Below are 19,030 nucleotides of genomic sequence, written 5' to 3'. Positions count from 1 at the left end.
GAATGGCAATAGGTTGTCTGTGCAGTCAGTAGTGCATTTGATGTGTTGCACTTATTGAGCAACTCCTCAACAAACAAAAACGATGTTGGTTGCCTAACCCTTGACTAGCCACGTCATCAGCCTAACCTGCCAAGTGTGCTATTCCCCGGAATGCCAAGAACACATCACACTACTTTTTGCCATTAACTTGCATAGTTTGAGTGAGCATTAATAATTAGGCTGAAGGCGGCATGGCCTCCTATGCAAGCTTATTCGATGTTGTCCATGGTCACCAGGTTTTATTTTTTCTCCAGAAAAAATAGTGTAATCTGTTACAGAACCAAAACATAGTTTCGGTTTCGTAGCAGATTATACGTATCTTATTGGAAAAAAAATAATATAGATATCCCATTGGATCAAGCAAATACCACAGTAGTTGTGTGTCCTAATCTGGAAGGAAAGCTGGAAATGCAGCTAAGACCGACGCTGCTGCTATTGGCGTCTTCGCTGCTGGCGCCGTTGGTATCATGGATGTGCAAGATGAGTCAAACTTGAATTACTCACATGGGTACTTATGAAGGCCAATCCCGTATATGTGTGGGCACTGGCCAGTATATTCAGCAGAGGTCAAAGTTACATGAGTGCTGTTGATGTCATTGTAATTGCCACTTCTGTATGGTAAACTTCAGTGGTTTTATGTCGGTGAGATTGTGCATGATAATGATCACTCATTGACCACATTCAATTTTGCATTTTTTGCTGTTTTTGCTGTGAAAATAACAAAATGAATTGAATCTGAAACTTTAACCTTGCACACTGGAGCATCGAGTAACAGTGACAAGTCTCAGTCAATTTCCACGACTGCCGCCACTGGCCGCAGTGGTGCATGCGGTGTTACATGGTGCGTTGTTGGGTGGCATGCTTGATTTTACTTTTTTTTGTGTATTTTTCAGTGGTGTACCCCTGAGGGCATGCTGCAAGACTACTCCACCGGGGCGGTTTTCCTGGCGCCTCCACAGGTCTACGAAACCTCGCGGTTGCTGAACGTGGCAAGTTTCGCAGAGCTGAGCCAGTTCGCCTACCGCAGGGGCGCCGAAGGCTGCGAGCAGTGGATGCCCGTCATCGCCTCGGCAAGTGACGGCGCGTTGTCCCTACTGCCAGGTCAGTCACTGCATGCGCTTTTTAGTAAAGTGTCTCATGCGAGCGTTGCTATTCAGTTGAGACGCGTGCTTTCGAAGCGCCCCAGCTACCCAAGACCCTCTTTCCTATCAGTAGCCACGACCGGCGAGCGCGCAGTTTTTTTTTCTTTCTTTCTTTCTTTCTTTCTTAGGAACCGCAGAAACAGAAGCGCGGCGATTGACCTCGCTTTCCACAGGAGACTTCCGCAAAACCTGCGCTTGGGCGCTCCGCGCAAACACGACAAAAAGAAAACATTTCCGCGGGGAACAACCGTCGGCTGCATTCCTCCCTCCCGAGGCGTCCGGCGGGCCTTCGCCCTGGTGGGCGGCCCCGTTTCCTTGACCTTGTTTCGATGGGGCGACTTTCTTTTGTTGCATTGTTTTTATTCGTAACCGCGCCGCAGTACTCCCTCGCCCCCTCTCCGTCTGCCCCCTCTCCTTCCCCGACCTAGCTTGCAGAGAAGCCGAATCGCTGGTCCGCTTGTGCTCGCCTTTGAAGCTGCTCTGTGGAAGCCGGCTTCCCACTCTCATTGCATTCAGAAGCATTCGCATCGCTCGCACTACATGATTCGACGTTAATGGATCTGGGCGCAATAATAGTGATCGTTCCTTTGAGCAATATTTCCGACCAGGTTTCTCGCGGCTAGAATTTTTGCAAGGGCGAACTTTTCAAGGTCGTCTCATAGTGCGATTTCAATCGCTTTTGACGGAAATAACAGTTCGGATGATTACGGGCTTCCAATGAACGATTTCCACAGTGTTGTTTCAGCCTGTCATCACGATTGTCGCGGTTTTTAATTGCTGACGTCTAACGGTGTATCGAGCACTTTTTTCAAATGGGAGGGAGGAAAGGGGTGATGCCCGTCATTCTTTTTGTGGCAGATATATACACAAATTTTGGGGAGCGTGAGGAAGGGGGATAATGGCTCCTGCCATTGCCCCTTCCCCCCCCCCCCCCAAATGAAGATAGACTGATAGCAAATGCGCCAAGAGCATGGGTGCAACAGCTGCGCCAACACCGCGAAATTTGCTGAAATTGCACCACGCTGCGCCAAAATGCCCGACCAGCCTCAAAATTGTCCCACGTGCGTTGATTTTAGCGCGAAGTAAGCCCACATTGGCCCCCTGCACTTGGCGTCATCAATCAAACCAACCGCTAGACTCTAATCTTAAAACGCAAATTAAAATTCTGTTTGGCGTTGCATATCATTGTTGCCAGACTTTCAGGTGGTTGTTGCCAGACTGCCGCCAAATTTGGCGGATAAATTTGTCTCTGTAGTATGACTTTTCCGTGAAAGTTTGGTGTCGTCCGCGGTGCATTTCGCGAGTGCGTGAGCAAAGTTAGCCGTTGTAATTCACGGAATGAACGTAAAATGCGCGTTGCAGAAGTTGGGACGCGTTCTCTTGCTGCCTACGCTGCTGTGAAATTAAGAGATCGTGTCTCAGAGTTGGGGGAATCAACGATGTGTCGTCTGCCATGCATTTCACGAGTGCGTGTGCGACGGAGAAGTCGCTACTACAGGGGCCAATTTCTCAGCCAAATATGGCGGAAGTCTGGCAACAACTACCCCAGTGATCGAAGTGCTCTTCCGATTGCTCCAAACTTCTCCAAAAGAGAAATGCTGCTCCAAAGTGCCATATTTTCTAGTGACTGCTCCAAACCTGCTCCAAAATGGTGTTGGCAAGCTAAAACGAATGAAGTTAAACTATGGGACCATACTATGAGCACAAGCGAAACCAAAAGAAAGCTGTATATACTATCATCCTAGTATGCTGCTCAGTGGTGTAAATCCAGAAAAATCTCTAGAAGTGACTCATATCAGGCCATGGTGTCCAATTCATATTTTTAATATGGGATCTATTTTTTTTTCATATACGAATTGAATCATGCTTTCAAATAAAATATAAAAAACGAGCATGGGGTCCGAGCTTGAGCAATTGCATTGTTCTGTTAAGTCTTTTTGTTTTTGTTTTTCACCTTTTTTTTATTTCCGTAGTTCACTCAGCTGAGGGGCATTAAACACAGGTACGCAGTAAAAGATAAAAAGCCTTTTAAAAAGTTGATTACACTATACTAAACTGTTAACTCAGATATATCACATGGTAAACCTAAATCTCATGAGGGGCACTTGCAAGGGTCGTCCTCGCCAACTTGAACAAAAGGAAAGTCCGAACACTCTTCACATCCCCCCCCCCCCCCGTCCATAATTTATGCCAACTATACTGTTTATATACTAGCATATGGCATGTTTAATAATAAATATATTTATTAGATGCTTAAGTGATGTTTTAGGCTTCAGGAGTCGTTAGGAACATGCATCTGCTCCGAAAACACCAACAGCAACTCTAAGCTATAGCATTTTTTTTTTCTGCTCCAAAATCTGCTCCCAAAAGCAAAATGTCGCTTCCATCACTGCATTGTTCTATTCAGTCTCTTTTTTTTACCCTTTTTAGATTTTCATAGTTCACACAGCTGAGGAGCATTGAACACAGGTACACAGTAAATGATAAAAAGCCTTTTAAAAAGTTGATTGCACTGTACTTAACTGTTAACTCAAATATATCACAGGCAAAGCAAAATCTCAAGTGGGACACTTGCAAGGGGTGACCTCCCCAGCCTGAACAGAAGTAAAGTCCAGACTCTTTTGACCCCCCGCCCATGATTTACGCCATCTATACTGCTTGTATACCAGCTGTATAGGGAGTGTTTAATAATAATTATAAATATTTCAGTGGTGAGACAGCTGCGCATATTGAACATTTTTGATACATTTCCGTTTTCTTGCACCAAGCTGCTCCAAAATCATACAAATCGAGGAAATTACACCGAACTGCTTCGAAACAGCCTCGAAAGCTAGAATTTTGATGCCAACTTCAGCTTCACTGGAGAAAGAAAGAGTTTGACTAATAAGACGCACCCAATTGTGTGTTTTTTTTTTTACTTTGCACCCTTCTGGTGACAAAGGCTCCCATGGTGCCGCCATAATCTTTAAACTTTTGCAAATATGCGTAACTCCACAAAAATGTGCTACCGTGCATCGAGCGTGCTGCTTTTACTAGCTAGGCTGTGTGATCTTGTGCCACTGTCGGCTAGGGAAAACAAGAGTTGGGTTGCAAGCGTAGCAGGGTTGACTGTCCAGTTCTTTGTTGTGCGTAGCGCGTTCCTCCGGTCACTGTGGCTTTCATGTCAACGCTGCTGCGTGCGGTCACGTAGGAGTATGTGTTTGCCGTGAGCGAGTAACTGTAAACGTGGAGTCATTTGCCTGCATCTGACGCATTTCCTGGATGTTCTGGCACGTGCAAATGGGTTCTCAAAATGGGTTTCGTGAGTGGCAGAACGTGTGCAACCCATTCCCTGTTTACACCCATTAGCTACTAATTTATTTCAACAAGCGAGTTCTCATTGCATTTTGCATTTAAAAAAGCCATCGCACGTGAAATCCACACATTGGTGTCTGCAGGTAGAAAGAAACACTTGGTTACATGCAGAGCCGTGGTGACAAAACACGCATTCAAACAATTGTAAACGATATTAACGGGCACCTCGGCGCTTTATTCGTGACTCATTACACTTCGGCGATCACTTGCACAGTTTTCATGAATGGTGATTTGCCACTGCTTCATTTTGTAATCAAAACTAGAAATGAGCGCTTCAAGAGGCATCATTGCATGGGTGCCGGCCCTGGGCTTGACGATCTTTAGGCTTATCTCAATCTGTGTTTCGGTCGGTGGCAGTGCGACTTAGTTTTCTTTGTTTCCTTCTCTTTTTTTTTTTTGCAATAAAACCTGCCTCTACGTTCAGTGGTTCCTTTGCGTGGACACGGATTTTTTTTTTACCTGCGCTGCGGGAGCACATTACGGGAGTCGTGGAGCGGCATGGGCAGCAATCGCAAGTCGATATATTATCGGCTGCATCGACGGTGATAACCTATAGAATATTATACAAATATAGAACTTGCCAACTTGTGTTGTAATAACGTGTGGTTGCTTGTGTGGAGAGGCGTTATCAGTATTATTTGCTTATCAATTAGTGCCATACGCACGCACTTTACGAGATAGTCGATGCGGCGAGGTTTCTTGGCTCTCGCGCTGCACTCTTCAAGGTGTTCCTGCATGAGGTGGCTGCGAACGGCAGTGCAGTGGGCTTTTGTTGTCTGTTAAAAGCTCCTGACGCTATCATGTCAAGCTTTTGTTCAAGCGACTGGCCACTGTTACATCACTAATATTCTTTTGTGATCACAATTTTTGCATTTCTTTTTAATGTGATGTATTTTTTAGGTGTTTATGGGGAACCTAGCTTTCAACAAAATCCTTCTTTAACTATTATTTCTCATGCTATGAGGGCTACATGGTACGTAAAAAGGCAGTGCAGTTCATACCTAGCAATAATCTATTTAAAAACTTCCTTCAAAATCTGTTTCAGTGTTTTATGTATTATAAGCTAATTAAAATATGCGCTGGTGCCTCCACATTGCTAAAAATTGGTATTTTTAAGCTCCCAGGACAATATATTAAATGCCGCTAACTGCTCCAAAGCAACGTTCTGCTCCAAAAATGAAGTTTCGCTGCTCCAAAAACTGCTCCCATTTTAGTTTCAGCAGTCTCACCCCTGTTTAAGTAAAATGGTAGCCTTAGGTCTAAAAACTGAAGGTTTAATTTCTGCAGCAGTTCTCTTGTAAAGTCAAATACGCTTACATTCTTTTTAAAGGGACACTAAAGAACAAAACGATTTTTCTCATATTAGTAACTGTAATTTCACAATCCCAAAAACACCTTTCTTAACATGACATGATGCTTGGGAATGGAGAAAACATGCAAGAAGAAAATTCGGGTAGAGATTCCACTGAGATTGGTGCACCAAACACAGTGATGTACAAAATATTGAAGGCGTCTGCTGGGGTTCCTACACAGCTTCTACTCAAAAAAAAAAAGAAGTACATTGTCTTCTGTAGGTGCCCTAGACCTAGCATACGAAGGTTTGGAAAATTTCATCAAGCCAATGTTGTGAAAATACTAAAAAGACACCTTGAAATTCGCTATGTAAATACAGAGGTGCAACAGCTGTGCCAATTCTGCCAATTTGATAAAATTCTTTATTTGTGCGCTAAGCTGTGCCAAAGTCATGAAATTTGCCGAAATTGTGCTACGCTGTGCCAAAATGCCCGCTCAGCCGAAAAATTTTCTCAATCGCTCTACTTTGAGTGAGAAATGAAGGCCACTTTGGCCACCTGTAGTTTGCGTCATCAATCTCTGTGGGCAGACCCTAACTCTAATCTGCAGTCTAAGATAGCTGCTCATAAGGCCAAGACACTCACGAAACGCGATCGACCAGATGAAGGAGCAATGCCGCGTGCCCGTTGGCCCGCTGATCCCAGCAGACATATATGGGCGGGACGATACAACTTCAAGACAAAAATGTGTTGCCGTAGCTAGCGGCACTTCGTGGGAAATATGAATTTCTTAGTCAGCAAACACGGTCATGGCATGCTAGAAACCATCGGGAACTAAAATTGGAAGTGTACAAACTCTCAGCACTTCGCGTTTGTACGCTTCCAGCTTTAGTTAATACTGTGACCACATTGGTTACCACAGCAACGCCACATGCGATAGATATCCGGTGCCATTGCCAGGCCGACAGGCATGTGCCGCTATTACTTTATCTGGACAAACGCATCTTGCAAGCAAACCGAGAAGTTGTGTCCTAAACCTAACCCCTTAATAAAGAAATGGAAGGGGAAAGGGGGGGGGGGGCTGTGGTTAAAAATTTCTTGGTCTTGTTCTAACCCCGGTGCAGAAACACCGCTTAAGCCACCTTTGCCACAGTACACAGGTGACCTGCGGAAAAGTATCAGAAGATTTGGAAGGTGCTTATAGTAGTAGTCTCTAGACAGCGCACAGTTTGTTCAATGACTGATGTGTGTATACACCACATAATTGTGAGTACTAATATGCTCACTGACGTCTAAAAAGTTACTGGCAAAATGATTTGGAGTACAATATGACATCTCTGCAGCCATAAAGTGTCAGTTTTTTTTTTCGGTTTTACGAATCTCGTGGTCACCATCTGGGAGATCCACATTTGAATCCTCAGACTCTGTCAAGTAATTTGACAGACGTGGCGACTTCTAATGTGGACCTCAACATTGTCTGCTGAGTGGGGTAATAAAGAAAGTAATTTTTGTTGAAATAGCACTGCTCATATGCACTGTGCATGATTTAGGGAATGTTGAATGTCTTGCACATATATTTTTTTTTTCTTAGTCTAAGCCAGTCGGCAAACGCTGGTGTGGCATGTTAAGAATGTATGCCGTGTATTCCGCTCGTGAACAAGGTCGCCGTTTTGCAAACACCATCATTGCCAGCCACCACGTTTGTTGCTATAGCAACGGCACATAAATGACCCGGCGGTAGATATCCGTCACTGGGCCAAGGGCTGCGCGCCGTTGTTACTTTATTTGGTCAAACGCGCTTTCCAAGCAAGCCGAAAAGTTAGGCCCAAAACCCGACCCCATCGTCAAGAGAAGAAAAGGGGGGGGGGGGGGGTCAAAAATTTTTTAGGCCTTGTTCAGACCCAAGCAAAAGCAGAACACTGCTTAAGCCACATTCGCCACAGTACACTGGTGTTCCACAGAATAATGTATTTTCGTTTGGAAGGCGCTGTTAGTGCTAGTAAAAGAACACAGCACATTTTGTTAAACTTACTCATACGTGTATGTGCTGCATAATTGTGAGTACTAGTGGGATCGCTGGTGTTTGGAGCAGTTCTGCTGCCCCCCTCCCCCCAAGAAAAGAAAACCCTATGCACCAGATTTTTTTTTCGCCATCCCCATTCCTCAGTTTAAAGAATCTCCTGAATTTCAAGGTCGCCAGCTTAGCAGAGCCACATTTCAATTCGCAAAGTCTGTCAAAGATTCCGCCGGCACGGCAAGTGCTAATGTGGACTTCATTGTACGCTCAGCGGGGTAATTCAGAATACTACATTTATAGAAATAGCAGTGTTGAGAAATGTTTTTCTCATTCACTACGGACAATTTAGGTTGGTTTAACATTTTGTACATATATTTCTTTAAATGCAAGATTTCTTTCTCGTACTGCTCCAAATTTGGTCTTTTTGGCCCCGCCGCGGTGGTTTAGTAGCTAAGGTACTCGGCTGCTGACCTGTAGGTCGCGGGATCGATTCCCGGCTGTGGCGGCTACATTTGCGATAGAGGCGGAAATGTTGTAGGCCTGTGTGCTCAGATTTGGGTGTACGTTAAAGAACCCCAGGTGGTCGAAATTTCCGAAGCCCTTCATTACGGCGTCTCTCATAATCATATGGTGGTTTTGGGATGTTAAATAACCTCTGATGAATTATGCATGGGAATCTGGAAGTACTGTCGCAGATAATAAATAGGCCAATAAACCAATTGGTATGTTCACTAGCCTACTGTCTTTACGCAAGAGTCCTGAAATCGCTTACAGTGATGAACAGGCAGCCTATTATATGGATGCTTTTCTCAAGCAGATATGCTTATCAAGTCATAGTTCAAGGCCATCAACAGGCAACTGCTGGGGAGCTATTCTCGCGGTTTCAAATTGGTAGACATGTCTAATTCCCTGGAGTGCGTTTAGTTATGCAGAAAAACAGTGAGTCGTGACGTCATGGCGCACACCACGTCGGCACACCAAACCCGCCAGCACATCCCAGTGTAAAAATAAACTAAGTGGATGAAATGTAGTGTAATAATGGGCCTCTTAAACAAACTTGAACAGTCTGAACGTGCCTAGGAACGTGTCGAGATGTTTGAGGAGCGGTGCACGGAATGTGTACAGGTCTCTCAGGGGTGTCATGCGGGCGGTCGTGTTAAACTTGTTATTCAGGGAGTAAATCTCCTTCTTCATAACTGGTTATCAGAAAGTAAAAATATAAATCCTCATTTAATAAGAAAGACGGTGCTGATTTCATTCAACACGAGATGCAATCTTTTAGTGTCAAGCTCAAAACTTTCTCTGGAGCACTTACATGCTTAATATTTACAACACTTAGCATTCATAAAAGCTTTAGTTTAAGTGAATAGGGTTTAAGTTACTGGTGCTTTGCAGCCCACATGCTTCCTATGTTCAAGCATTGAGAAAAGCTCTTTCGCAGGTGATGACCTGTACCCTGAGGAGCCCGACTATTTTGGCAAGGGCCCTGGTCCTGAATACCCGTTCAGCCTTGAGGAGCTCCGCAACCGCTGCCAGAACCTTCATCGTATGGAAGTGCAAGGCCCCCTGTGCACAGCATATTCTAATATTGAGCCTCCCAGAGGTCACCTACAGCCACAGACCTTTAATGGCACTGCATCCATGGTGCCATCCATGCTTTGACAGGTTTCTTGGCAAATTGAGCTTCTTTCACTGCATCTCTGTACATTGTATTGCTCAAGCGGCTGGGTTGCACAAGAAACTAAGCATTGCTGTCTATTTTGCAATGATGCTTTCTCTTGTCGCGCATAGTGCATGTTGTCTAGCTTGGCTGTCCAGTTAAGGTCTGAAGTTACTGTGAGGTGTTTAAGCAATTGCAAAGCTTTGTTACACTAAGCTTTAGTCACTTTTGAGAAGGTACTCTTCATTTTGCCAAGGCATATATAGAAAGGTCGAAATTTCAGTCAAGTCTTTTTCAACGATTTCTGTGACTTGATATGCAGAAGCACTTCATAGTTTTTATGCTGTGAAATGCCCTCATTTACGACAACCAATGGGTGCCAGCAAGGAATTGCTTTCTTAATGTGAGCTCTTTGGCTTTGCTGTGATTTATTGGCTGGCCACACTGCTAAATGTAGTGCCTTACTTATTGTACATCTATAATTGCTGGAACATTGAGTGTCTGCTGCACATTCCACAAAAGCAATACATAGCTTGGCAATATTGGGAGTAAGATGCTTTGTGTGCTGCAGTTTCACATTTCTGTTAAGTGGGTCTCAGTGTGTTTTAGCAGTGCCAAGCTGCAAATGGTGTTTAGATGATGCAAAGTAATTACACCCTGTAATTCTCTATTTGGTGTTTCCATCTTCTTCAAAATGTGCATATTTATGGCAATATATATATATATATATATATATATATATATATATATATATATATATATATATATATATATATATATTTGCTATGCAATGTGTTTGTTCTTTCATTAGAACTAGCAGGTTTAGTGCCGATACTTCAAGAGTATGTTCTGGCCCACTTACTTCTATTCAGCTCGCTCTTTGTTGTTGCAGTCAGGTGGCTGTTGTTGATTTGGTCCCAGATGTCATGAAATCAGACAAATATGAAACAGTACACACAGACATATCTACTAGTTTATTTCAGTGTGCAAAGGTATGGTCCTTAAAAGGCTGACTTTTCTTGAATGCAGAGGCACTTGCTTTGTCAAAAGGTGTGGAATGTCAAATTTCTGATCCAGTTTTCCACCATGATCCTGCAGTAATCAGGTTTTAGGTGCTGTTCTTTTCTAGAATGGCTTCAATACTTACCTGGTATCTCCATAGTGTTCAGGAATTCAGGCTTTCTCAAGCACTCAATGTTTTGATGCTGTAGTGTCTTGTATGTATGTGACCGTAAGTGCCTAAAATGTGAAATGTTCCAGATGAAAACAGCGAGCACAAAACACAAATGGGAGATTCTGTGCATCTAAATAGCTATATTTCTCTGCCATTTCTTGTTCTTTCTGTAAAATGATTCCAAAACAATCTGGAATGCTGTTCGATGAAGTGTATAAAATGAATCTTCTTACTTGTTCCAAGTATCTTCATTTTCCCATACTTCATAAACTGCATATGTGATTATGTCCTTGTAGAAACGAACAGACACACTGGAAGACAAGTTTCATTTTGGTAGAAAATAAGAGCCTTTGACAAGCAGTGACTTACAAGAGACATCCAGTGCAGGCAGCAGTTTTTTCAGAATAAGTTTTCAGTGACTCCTTGTAGCCTTCCAACTGTCCTTCCTCCACTGGCATTGTTTGCTGCACTAGAAATAACTGTGAACATTGCAGAGGATACACAAGGTGTGTCTTATTCCTGTGATACATGAGCAAGGCTGAAGTTGTTGTTATGTAGTTTTCTACACCTGCCTTTATTAGGCATTTTTGCAATGTCAGAGAGCTGGTGACTTTTTTAGCTTACCAAGCTTTCCTCTGTGATGTCCAGTTCATCCTCTTGTGGTTTCTGGAATTTCGGCTGAAAAAAAAAAGGCCCATTCTAAGCCCAAATCTTTTAAAACACAATATTTCTTGAACCTTCAACAAGAAAGCACAAATATGTATGTTTTAGTTAGACTTAGTGCAGGTGAGTATAATTCTTTGGGCACAATTAACATAAAACTGCAGTCTAGCTTACTTTTGAGTAGGCTTTCTGCCAACAGCTATTACATTAATCTGCACTCCTTGTGCAACATTATAGAACAAGAAATCAATGTATAAATCCTTAGAAATGTGGTATACACAGCTGAAACTGACATGTGTTATAGCTGATGAATGAGTGTCCTAGCGCTGTGGGTGTTTGAGGTGAGCAGCGTGTGTGGCTGTTCAGGTAGCATTTGTAAGAGAATCTCAACCTGATTTGCAAGCTTTTCTACGATTGCCTCCAACTTCTTGATTTGAGCATTCAGGTCCTGACTGGATTCTGTAAATAAAAAGGTCTGGCAATAATATATGCCTAGATCGCAGGCTCTCTGTTGTCTAAAGAAGTGCAATATCATACCTTCTAAATGAAGTGATGTTTGCGTCACCACCTGTTTTCGTAGCCTGATGGGAAGAAGGCGACTAGGGCAAGGTTTGTACACTTGGAGGCTTTGGGGACCAGCTGCAGCCTGAAAATTGCTGTTGCACATGTACAGCCGCTCGTTTAATAAAAGTTATATACAAAGCTTGTGTCATAATTATTGCTTTTCAAGGCATCGTTTACCGGGCAAACAGCTTGAGAGCACTGTATTCACTCAAATTTTGATTTCCATTTTTATATGCTGCTTTCGTTAAATTCCATTTTTAAGCACTGCATTTGAGAGTATAGCCTCAAGGCAGTGTTGTGCTATGCATGCAATATACAGGGTGTTAAATTTTTCTCATCTTTTTTTTCTTTTAGACAGCACAGATTTTTTAGATAAAACTTGAAAGCTTCACATTGACACAGAAATACTTCACGCAATCTAAGAGATGTTGAGTTTATTAGTAATTGATAACTTTTCGAATTGTATTGAGGGCAGTTGTTTTTTTGGGAAAGATACAAGATGTCTAAATTTATGTCGTACCCTCTTTTTTTTTTTTCACCAATCTGTTAGATCTGAAATACACAACACAAGGAAGTTGCGGAATTTTGTTGGTGGTGCATTGTCGCAATATCTTGTGGAAAGCAGCAAACCATGCTACTTGTGACAGCGGATTGCCTTATTTTTGTGTAGTATGTGTGGTGCTTATCCATTTTATCCTTGAACTTTCAACGGTCTGGAAAAACACAAGTGCGCACGCTAACACTATCCCGTTAGCATTAGCATCCCGTTAACATTAGCACGCCGTAAAAAATTGGCAGTGGCCACAGCTATGCAAAGGTAGTGTGGCTGTTGCCCACTGCTACGCTGCTTGCACGCTGGCGGCTGCCACCTGTACAAATGTCTTTTTTTTCTATTCGGTGACCTTTTTATCCTGTGTTGCTTTTGACTGCTCGTGACAGCATTCCGCAGCTTATTGCTAAACGAGAAAGAATCTTAGCTTTCTGACCACTTGGGAATAATTCGATCCTGGCCATCATCTTCACTGCTGTCGCTTCCGTCGATGAGCGGGATGCCCTCTTCCTGGAGCCTTTTCTGGGAGGCATCCAGCGCTGCTGTCAGTTTGGAGAGTTGAAACACCGTCTCTCTCACCAAGAATCTGGCGACAAATTGTTCTTGGATGCTGTTGACATCGTATGTCTGCGAAGTCCATCGCCACGCAATGGAAGAAACATTAGGCATTCGTGTAAAATAAGGTGCCCCGAGTTTTTTATACGCACATATGCAAAGCACACCCTTAAAACAGTCGGTATGGTGCTGAGAGGATGTAGACAAAGTGACGAATCTATTAGCTGCATGTAAAACGGGGCAGAAATTTCGAAGCTCACTCAGACTCGCTCATGAAATATACTTTGCGCTCAGGGCCCACTCCGACAAACTCTCACCGAAATTTTTCTGAGCCTTCTGATTACGTGGCAATTAGTAATGGTAAAAATGGGGAGGAGCAAAAAACGAAAAGTTATAGGTAAAATAAAAAAGCTATTGTTTCAAGCATACATGGTGAATAAGTTGAGATGTACGATACAGATGGCGCTCCTAATAGCTGTGGCAATTAAGCACGAAGTATTGTCGACTTACCTGTTAAGGTTACACAACAAAAAAATCAGTGTCTATGAAAAAATTAGCTGCTATGGCTCCTTGGGACGTTCATGAAGAAACAAACCATTTGACACAACAATACATGTTTCTCAAATCCCCTTTTTAAGATCTTTAGGATGGCTCCTAACTATTACCATTAGTATGACGAAAACTCCATTCGGTGATCTTACCAAGGAATAAGCAGAGTGTTTAGAGATGTACACTAAGCGCACGCCCACGAAATGTATATTTCTCTAATTGGCAGAAGAGTAAACTCAAATCGATATAAATGTGTAAGTAGTAGCAAAACTACAGCAGACAATCAAGAGTAAGGACAAACGAGAGTGCTTATTTTGGCTGTACTTTACAACAGGCATATCGCATTCATGAGACCGAGAAAAAAAAACAGTTCAGAGCACTGAATATGGAATGCAAGAGGAGGACAACTGAGAAAGCACTTGTGCTAACAATTATATTTTCAAGAACACTTTGAATATAAACAGCAGGAAGAAAGCGGCATGGTACGCCAAGATATTGTCTGATAGGTAGGTGCTCGTTCTGTTGGATACTACATCAGTACCGGCGGTGTACAGTGCCATGCAGGATAGCGGAATCGGAATTTGTGCGGTCATCGACGCACGCTTGGTTCTAGGCGGCGCTTTCAAGTGACTGTTGGTAGAAGTCACGGCTTTAACACAACGAAAAAGAAAATAAATCTCGAAAACAAAAGGCACGTGGACAAGCACGCGAACGTAGTTCCTGTAGAGACCGCTCGAGCTCTGTCGTGCTGCTCTGCTTCACCGAAAGGGACGTTCACACCCCATCACCTGTCCTGACTGGTGGAGTCAGGCGAAAAGGTAAAATCGGATATCACTGCCCTTAGTTTTCTTAAGGTGGCTTAGTGGCACCAGTAACCAGCCTGAGCAGCGGAGTTCAGCCATCGATTAATGTTTCGCTTGGCATAGCGTTGTGGCCGCAGTATTTTGTATCCTAAGATACACGACATATGATCGAATGTAACGGAATCACAGATACAGATACTCGTCTTGCGAGACGTATCGCAATACAGATAGAAGATACCTCAAGGGTATCTTAGATAGGTACATGTATCTTGGATACTACCCAGCCCTGCATACAGTGCGCACAACAACAACAAAAAAATGATGGGCATGGAGTCAACCTTTTCCATTTGTTGCAACCCTTTGGTCACAGCTACGCTCAGGTCCTCCAGAGCAGCGAGAAGTCCCGGGAAGTTCCCCATGTGCTTCCACACGAAGGCGCTCAGCTCGCCGGCATCTATAAAGCTAAACCGAGAGCGTTCCATGAATTAATCGTTCATCGTTGCTGCGTTATTTCACACTCAGAACATATGGCTGCCAACTGTAACTGTGCACTTGCATAGTTGCATTTGTCGAGCTTTTTTCGTTGACGCTATATATAGCTTTGGCACCTACATTGTTTGTAAATTTTTTTCGGAGATGTCTTTGAAATACAACCATCGCTAGAACGAAGGTTAGGAACATATGCTATACGTTTACTACAGCAAGCACCCAACGACGAAAAACGCATGATAAAAAAAAATCCTTGTGAAAAAAGCAGGCGATTTTCTTAAAGTATAACTCTCTTTAGCTGCGTTTATATTAGCTTTAGCTAAGGTGAGATAAACGTAGTCGACATAATTATACACTTCTTTCTGTAAAACAAAAGAAAAAGAAAGTTCGTATGTGAATGGAACGTGACGGCTAGCATGGTTCTGGTAGTATTCTGGAAAGCCATCACGAGCAAAATTCGCTTATCATTCATATCCAGTGGAAGGTATCTGTCCCCTCTCCCGCATCTTTTTAAAGTTTGCATTAGTCTACATACAAACGCACGTACAAACACAAAATGTGTGGTTGAACCCGCCCTCCCCCTCTACAACCAAAAAAAAAAAAATTCTGGCAACGCCACTGATCTGATGTGTCGAAAAATCCGGCGTCGGGCTTTATCAAAACAGTACCAAAATTATGTCATGTGATGTGATAATATCAATGACGACGTCAAGGGGCGCCATTGTGATTTATATGCTTAAACGAGTAGTAAATTTTAGACCCGAAGCAAATCGAAGCGAATAGTGATCTGGTAGTGAACCGAATTGAACAGTATATATCGCATATTATAAAAAATATTTAGCATATTTATGATCACCCAACTAACCTGTGTGATACATGTTTTGTTTAATTGAAAGAATACATGAGGAAATCTTTTTTAGGGGGGGGGGGGGGGGGAAGGGGCTTGATTGATTGATTTATATGTGGGGTTTAACGTCCCAAAACCACCATATGATTATGAGAGACGCCGTAGTGGAGGGCTCCGGAAATTTAGACCACCTGGGGTTCTTTAACGTGCACCCAAATCTGAGCACACGGGCCTACAACATTTCCGCCTCCATCGGAAATGCAGCCGCCGCAGCCGGGATTTGAACCCGCGCCCTGCGGGTCAGCAGCCGAGTACCTTAGCCACTAGACCACCGCGTCGGGGCCGGGGGGGGGGGGGGGGGGCTTAAATGAAGTGAAAGCAACTTTGAGTAGTCGCAGGATTTGACATTCGTTAAAATGCAAGTGATAACTTGTAAAATACGTTACATATTAAAATGTTACAATAGAACACATGAGCTGACATAACAAGCTTTTAAACTTACAGAAAGGAAGAATCGATGTGAACCTATTCTTGAAGTAAGGCTTCAGGGTAGTGTCGATATTTTTTTAATTTTATTTTATTTATTTATTTTTTTAGAGGTGAACTTACGGCAGAGCGCCTCATTACTGCAGCGAAACCACCTTTACAGAAGGGTTCTATGCGGACTTTTCAATAGTTCAAACTCGAATCGAACTGAATTCGAATACGTTAATATTTGTTCGAATACTGTAAGCTCTCGAATATTCAATAAACCCCAGTGATGTCACAAAGCACCAGATTTTGTAACGTCTTCTTGGCGTCATCACTGTTGTCCCGGCGTCGCTTGCTCAAAGGCGGGCCGATCGATCCCTTAGCGTAGATGTGGATGCGCTTTGAAGACACCAACAAACAAGAGACGGAACTCTCTGTTCGTAACTTCAAAGTGCATCTACGTGAATAGTCGATATGTAGAACCAACCAACCCAACTAATTCCACTGTCGATCTCTCAGGTTGTGCACCAACACGTGAGGTTCAAAAAGCGTGCATGTGTTGGGGGGGGGGGGGGGATAGGTGACAACGCAGTTTGCTGAGAACGTTAAAAAGCAATCCAATTTAACAAGACTCTCTCGTGTTAGCATAGGCTTTTGTCTGCGCCCTCCGAGATGTTCCTTAAAGAGACTATTGGTTTTGCTCACCCGGTTCTGTGAATATTGACTTCTTCGAAAAGTTCACAGAGTTCATCTTCCGTTAGTACGGCGTCCCAGAAGAAATTGAGGAATTCCTCTTTCGCGAGAACGCCGTCTCCTATCGAAACAGGGAGAAAAGAAGGCAGGGTTGGGAGGACTCCAGGCGGCCGTGAAAAGTATGAGAACAGTAATCCAACACAACGTGCGCGCTGACGTCTTTACAGTCAAATCGTATAACCCTGACCGACAACTGAGACAGCGCACAGCTACATGGAATAGAATACACGTTGGATACAATGCTTAATCTAAACGCCATAAAGGATAAATGTTATTTCGTGCACCTATACAGTAAGGATTACAGTAGTTTAGGGTGCGTACGTTCTGAACTTGGCAGCGCTTAGTACTGGAGCGCAAAATCACATTCATGGGTCACCACGCTCGTATATAGGGCAGGCGCTCCTATTGTTTTGGAGGCTAAACGATGAAAGAGACTTGAAAGGGTCATATATAGGGTTTGCAAAGCCTTGTGCCACATGCGCAAACTGAGTGTCTCAGAACGCAGTCGCGTGACATTTGGTCTGCCTTCATCAGCGTATTTGCAGGTAATATGTTTCATGATAAAATAATGTAGAGACGCAGACATGGTACAGGAGGAGAGATCAAGAAACACAAACGCTGGCGTCTGTATTGATCTCTTCTCTGTCCTCAATTTTCTGTCGTTCAGGTAATGTGAACGCGTGGTCAAACGGTACGTCGAGTGCGACGATGCTTATTCCACATCGTCGAACGTGTACGAGTCGACTGTATATGCCCAAGGCAGCCCATAATGCGCGAATATATGTTATCGTATATAACCTACCAAGCGAGGTGACAGCGATTGAACTCGCCGTTCACGTTGCCCGCTGTTTTGTAGATCACAAAAGCACTCACCGTTAGTATCAGCACGGCTCAGGACCTGCGCAGAAGCAAAACCTATTTTTCTCACGGTAACGGAGTGACCACCCCGCTCGAGGTGGTCGAACCCTCACGCATGCAGTGGCGACTCGCTCTGTCGACCTGGCGCGTTCACTCACGTTCAGGAGGACGGACGTCCCCTTCTGGAGGTTGAGAAAAGGGCTGCTGATGTCGACCATGGTTTCTATATTGCACGCTTGTCTCCTCGCAGCGCAACACAGCGGCAGACACAACAGCCGGCGACGGCCGCACTGCAAACCGGAACGCGGGCACGGCCGACTCGCGGCGATGTATTTTTGGCACGCGCCGCGGGAACCACGCGTGTTATGTGGGTGAAGTACGGAGACGCCCGCCCTGCGGGTGTTGGGAAACAATTAGCAGCACCGCTTTTCGAGGTCCGACTGACTGACTACCCGAGTAAGGTCGCTGTAACGCTTCCGCCCGGCGTATTCGAACGCCGACAGTAAGACCGTGAGATATGCGTGTTTCGGGCAATGTTTACACGTCGTTCATCAACGCAGGTGGCATAGTATATGTTAAGGGGCTGCTAATTTACTGCGCACGTGCTAGCTTCATTTAGGAGATTACGAACTGTGCAAGGAGGCAACATCTACGTTCTAATGTTGTGTGTACAGTGACGCGTGGAAATCCCTATATGATTAGATCGTCGGTGAGAGCTCCTTTTAAAATGCGAGGATAAGAATGAACGACGGAGGGCGCTTTCGCACAGTTCTTGTCTTCAGTATTTCATGTCGCATCATTGCGTAGTCGGTCGCTCAACATGCTGCAAGTCAAGAACCCTGCGTTCAGCGCCAATGTCAGACAGACCGCACGTGTAACGTGAGGCTCGATCAGTTGGGCATTGTTCGCACATCCACTAAGTAGCATCGTGAGGGGCAGCGTTAATGGTTCCTATAGTCTCAACATTTCCAGCCGAAATCATTGCCTGAATAGCATTTTTGGGGTTCAAAGTGGTATCTGGGTGTGACAGGAAGGAAATAGAAACGATCACTCCCACACGTGAATAAGCGCATGCGCAAATACCGACTACAGCAACTGAAAAGGCGCACAGCGGCTGAAAAAAACAAACAAAAAAAACATGGGCACCAAGGAGTTGTCACTTGATTCTTCAATGACTCTTCAACGGTTCCGGACGTTTTAGACTACACGTATACCAGCTACGCGGCGTACCTTGGTCCCCGACAACAACG

At 43.9% G+C, this 19,030-nt stretch overlaps 2 protein-coding genes across 6 annotated transcripts in view; one reads left to right on the top strand and one right to left on the bottom strand.

Annotated features, from left to right (window-relative positions):
* The window catches only part of LOC119177083 (acyl-coenzyme A diphosphatase NUDT19), a 31,139-nt gene extending 19,096 nt beyond the window's left edge, over positions 1-12,043 (top strand). For all 3 annotated transcript variants that reach the window (XM_037428465.2, XM_037428463.2, XM_037428464.2), the window contains exons 3-4: positions 933-1,140; positions 9,286-12,043. In XM_037428465.2, the coding sequence (XP_037284362.1) occupies positions 933-1,140; positions 9,286-9,506 (429 nt within the window). In that variant the 3' untranslated portion in view covers positions 9,507-12,043. The remainder of the gene's footprint in view (positions 1-932; positions 1,141-9,285) is intronic.
* Positions 10,460-18,083, bottom strand: LOC119177084 (N-terminal EF-hand calcium-binding protein 1). 3 transcript variants are annotated; one of them, XM_075878074.1, is made up of 12 exons: positions 17,939-18,083; positions 17,796-17,820; positions 16,875-16,983; positions 14,701-14,824; positions 12,892-13,082; positions 11,879-11,997; positions 11,733-11,800; positions 11,303-11,356; positions 11,048-11,157; positions 10,912-10,989; positions 10,652-10,743; positions 10,460-10,596 (listed from the first exon to the last, which is right to left on the bottom strand). In XM_075878074.1, exons 1-12 carry the CDS (start codon positions 17,996-17,998, stop codon positions 10,565-10,567), a joined length of 1,062 nt encoding a protein of 353 aa, XP_075734189.1. In that variant the 5' UTR covers positions 17,999-18,083; the 3' UTR covers positions 10,460-10,564. The 3 variants fall into 3 exon arrangements, with proteins under 3 accessions (XP_075734189.1, XP_037284365.2, XP_075734191.1); XM_037428468.2 differs by having other exon boundaries at positions 11,733-11,997; XM_075878076.1 differs by lacking the exon at positions 16,875-16,983 and having other exon boundaries at positions 11,733-11,997; positions 17,939-18,055.
* Between the last annotated feature and the right edge of the window lie 947 nt (positions 18,084-19,030).

Source organism: Rhipicephalus microplus, chromosome X (assembly GCF_043290135.1).
Source record: "Rhipicephalus microplus isolate Deutch F79 chromosome X, USDA_Rmic, whole genome shotgun sequence".
NCBI lineage: Eukaryota > Metazoa > Arthropoda > Arachnida > Ixodida > Ixodidae > Rhipicephalus > Rhipicephalus microplus.
Note: the sequence above shows the minus strand (reverse complement) of the source record. Positions and strands in the feature narration are given on the sequence as shown.

Coding starts and splice junctions, on each gene's coding strand:
- LOC119177084 (XM_037428468.2), bottom strand. CDS start 17,998: ATGGTCGACATCAGCAGCCCTTTTCTCAACCTCCAGAAGGGGACGTCC. Junction 17,821..17,938: donor GGACGTCCGTCCTCCTGAAC/GTGAGTGAACGC, acceptor GCTTCTGCGCAG/GTCCTGAGCCGTGCTGATAC. Junction 11,357..11,732: donor TAGAAAAGCTTGCAAATCAG/GTTGAGATTCTC, acceptor TTTTTTTTTCAG/CCGAAATTCCAGAAACCACA.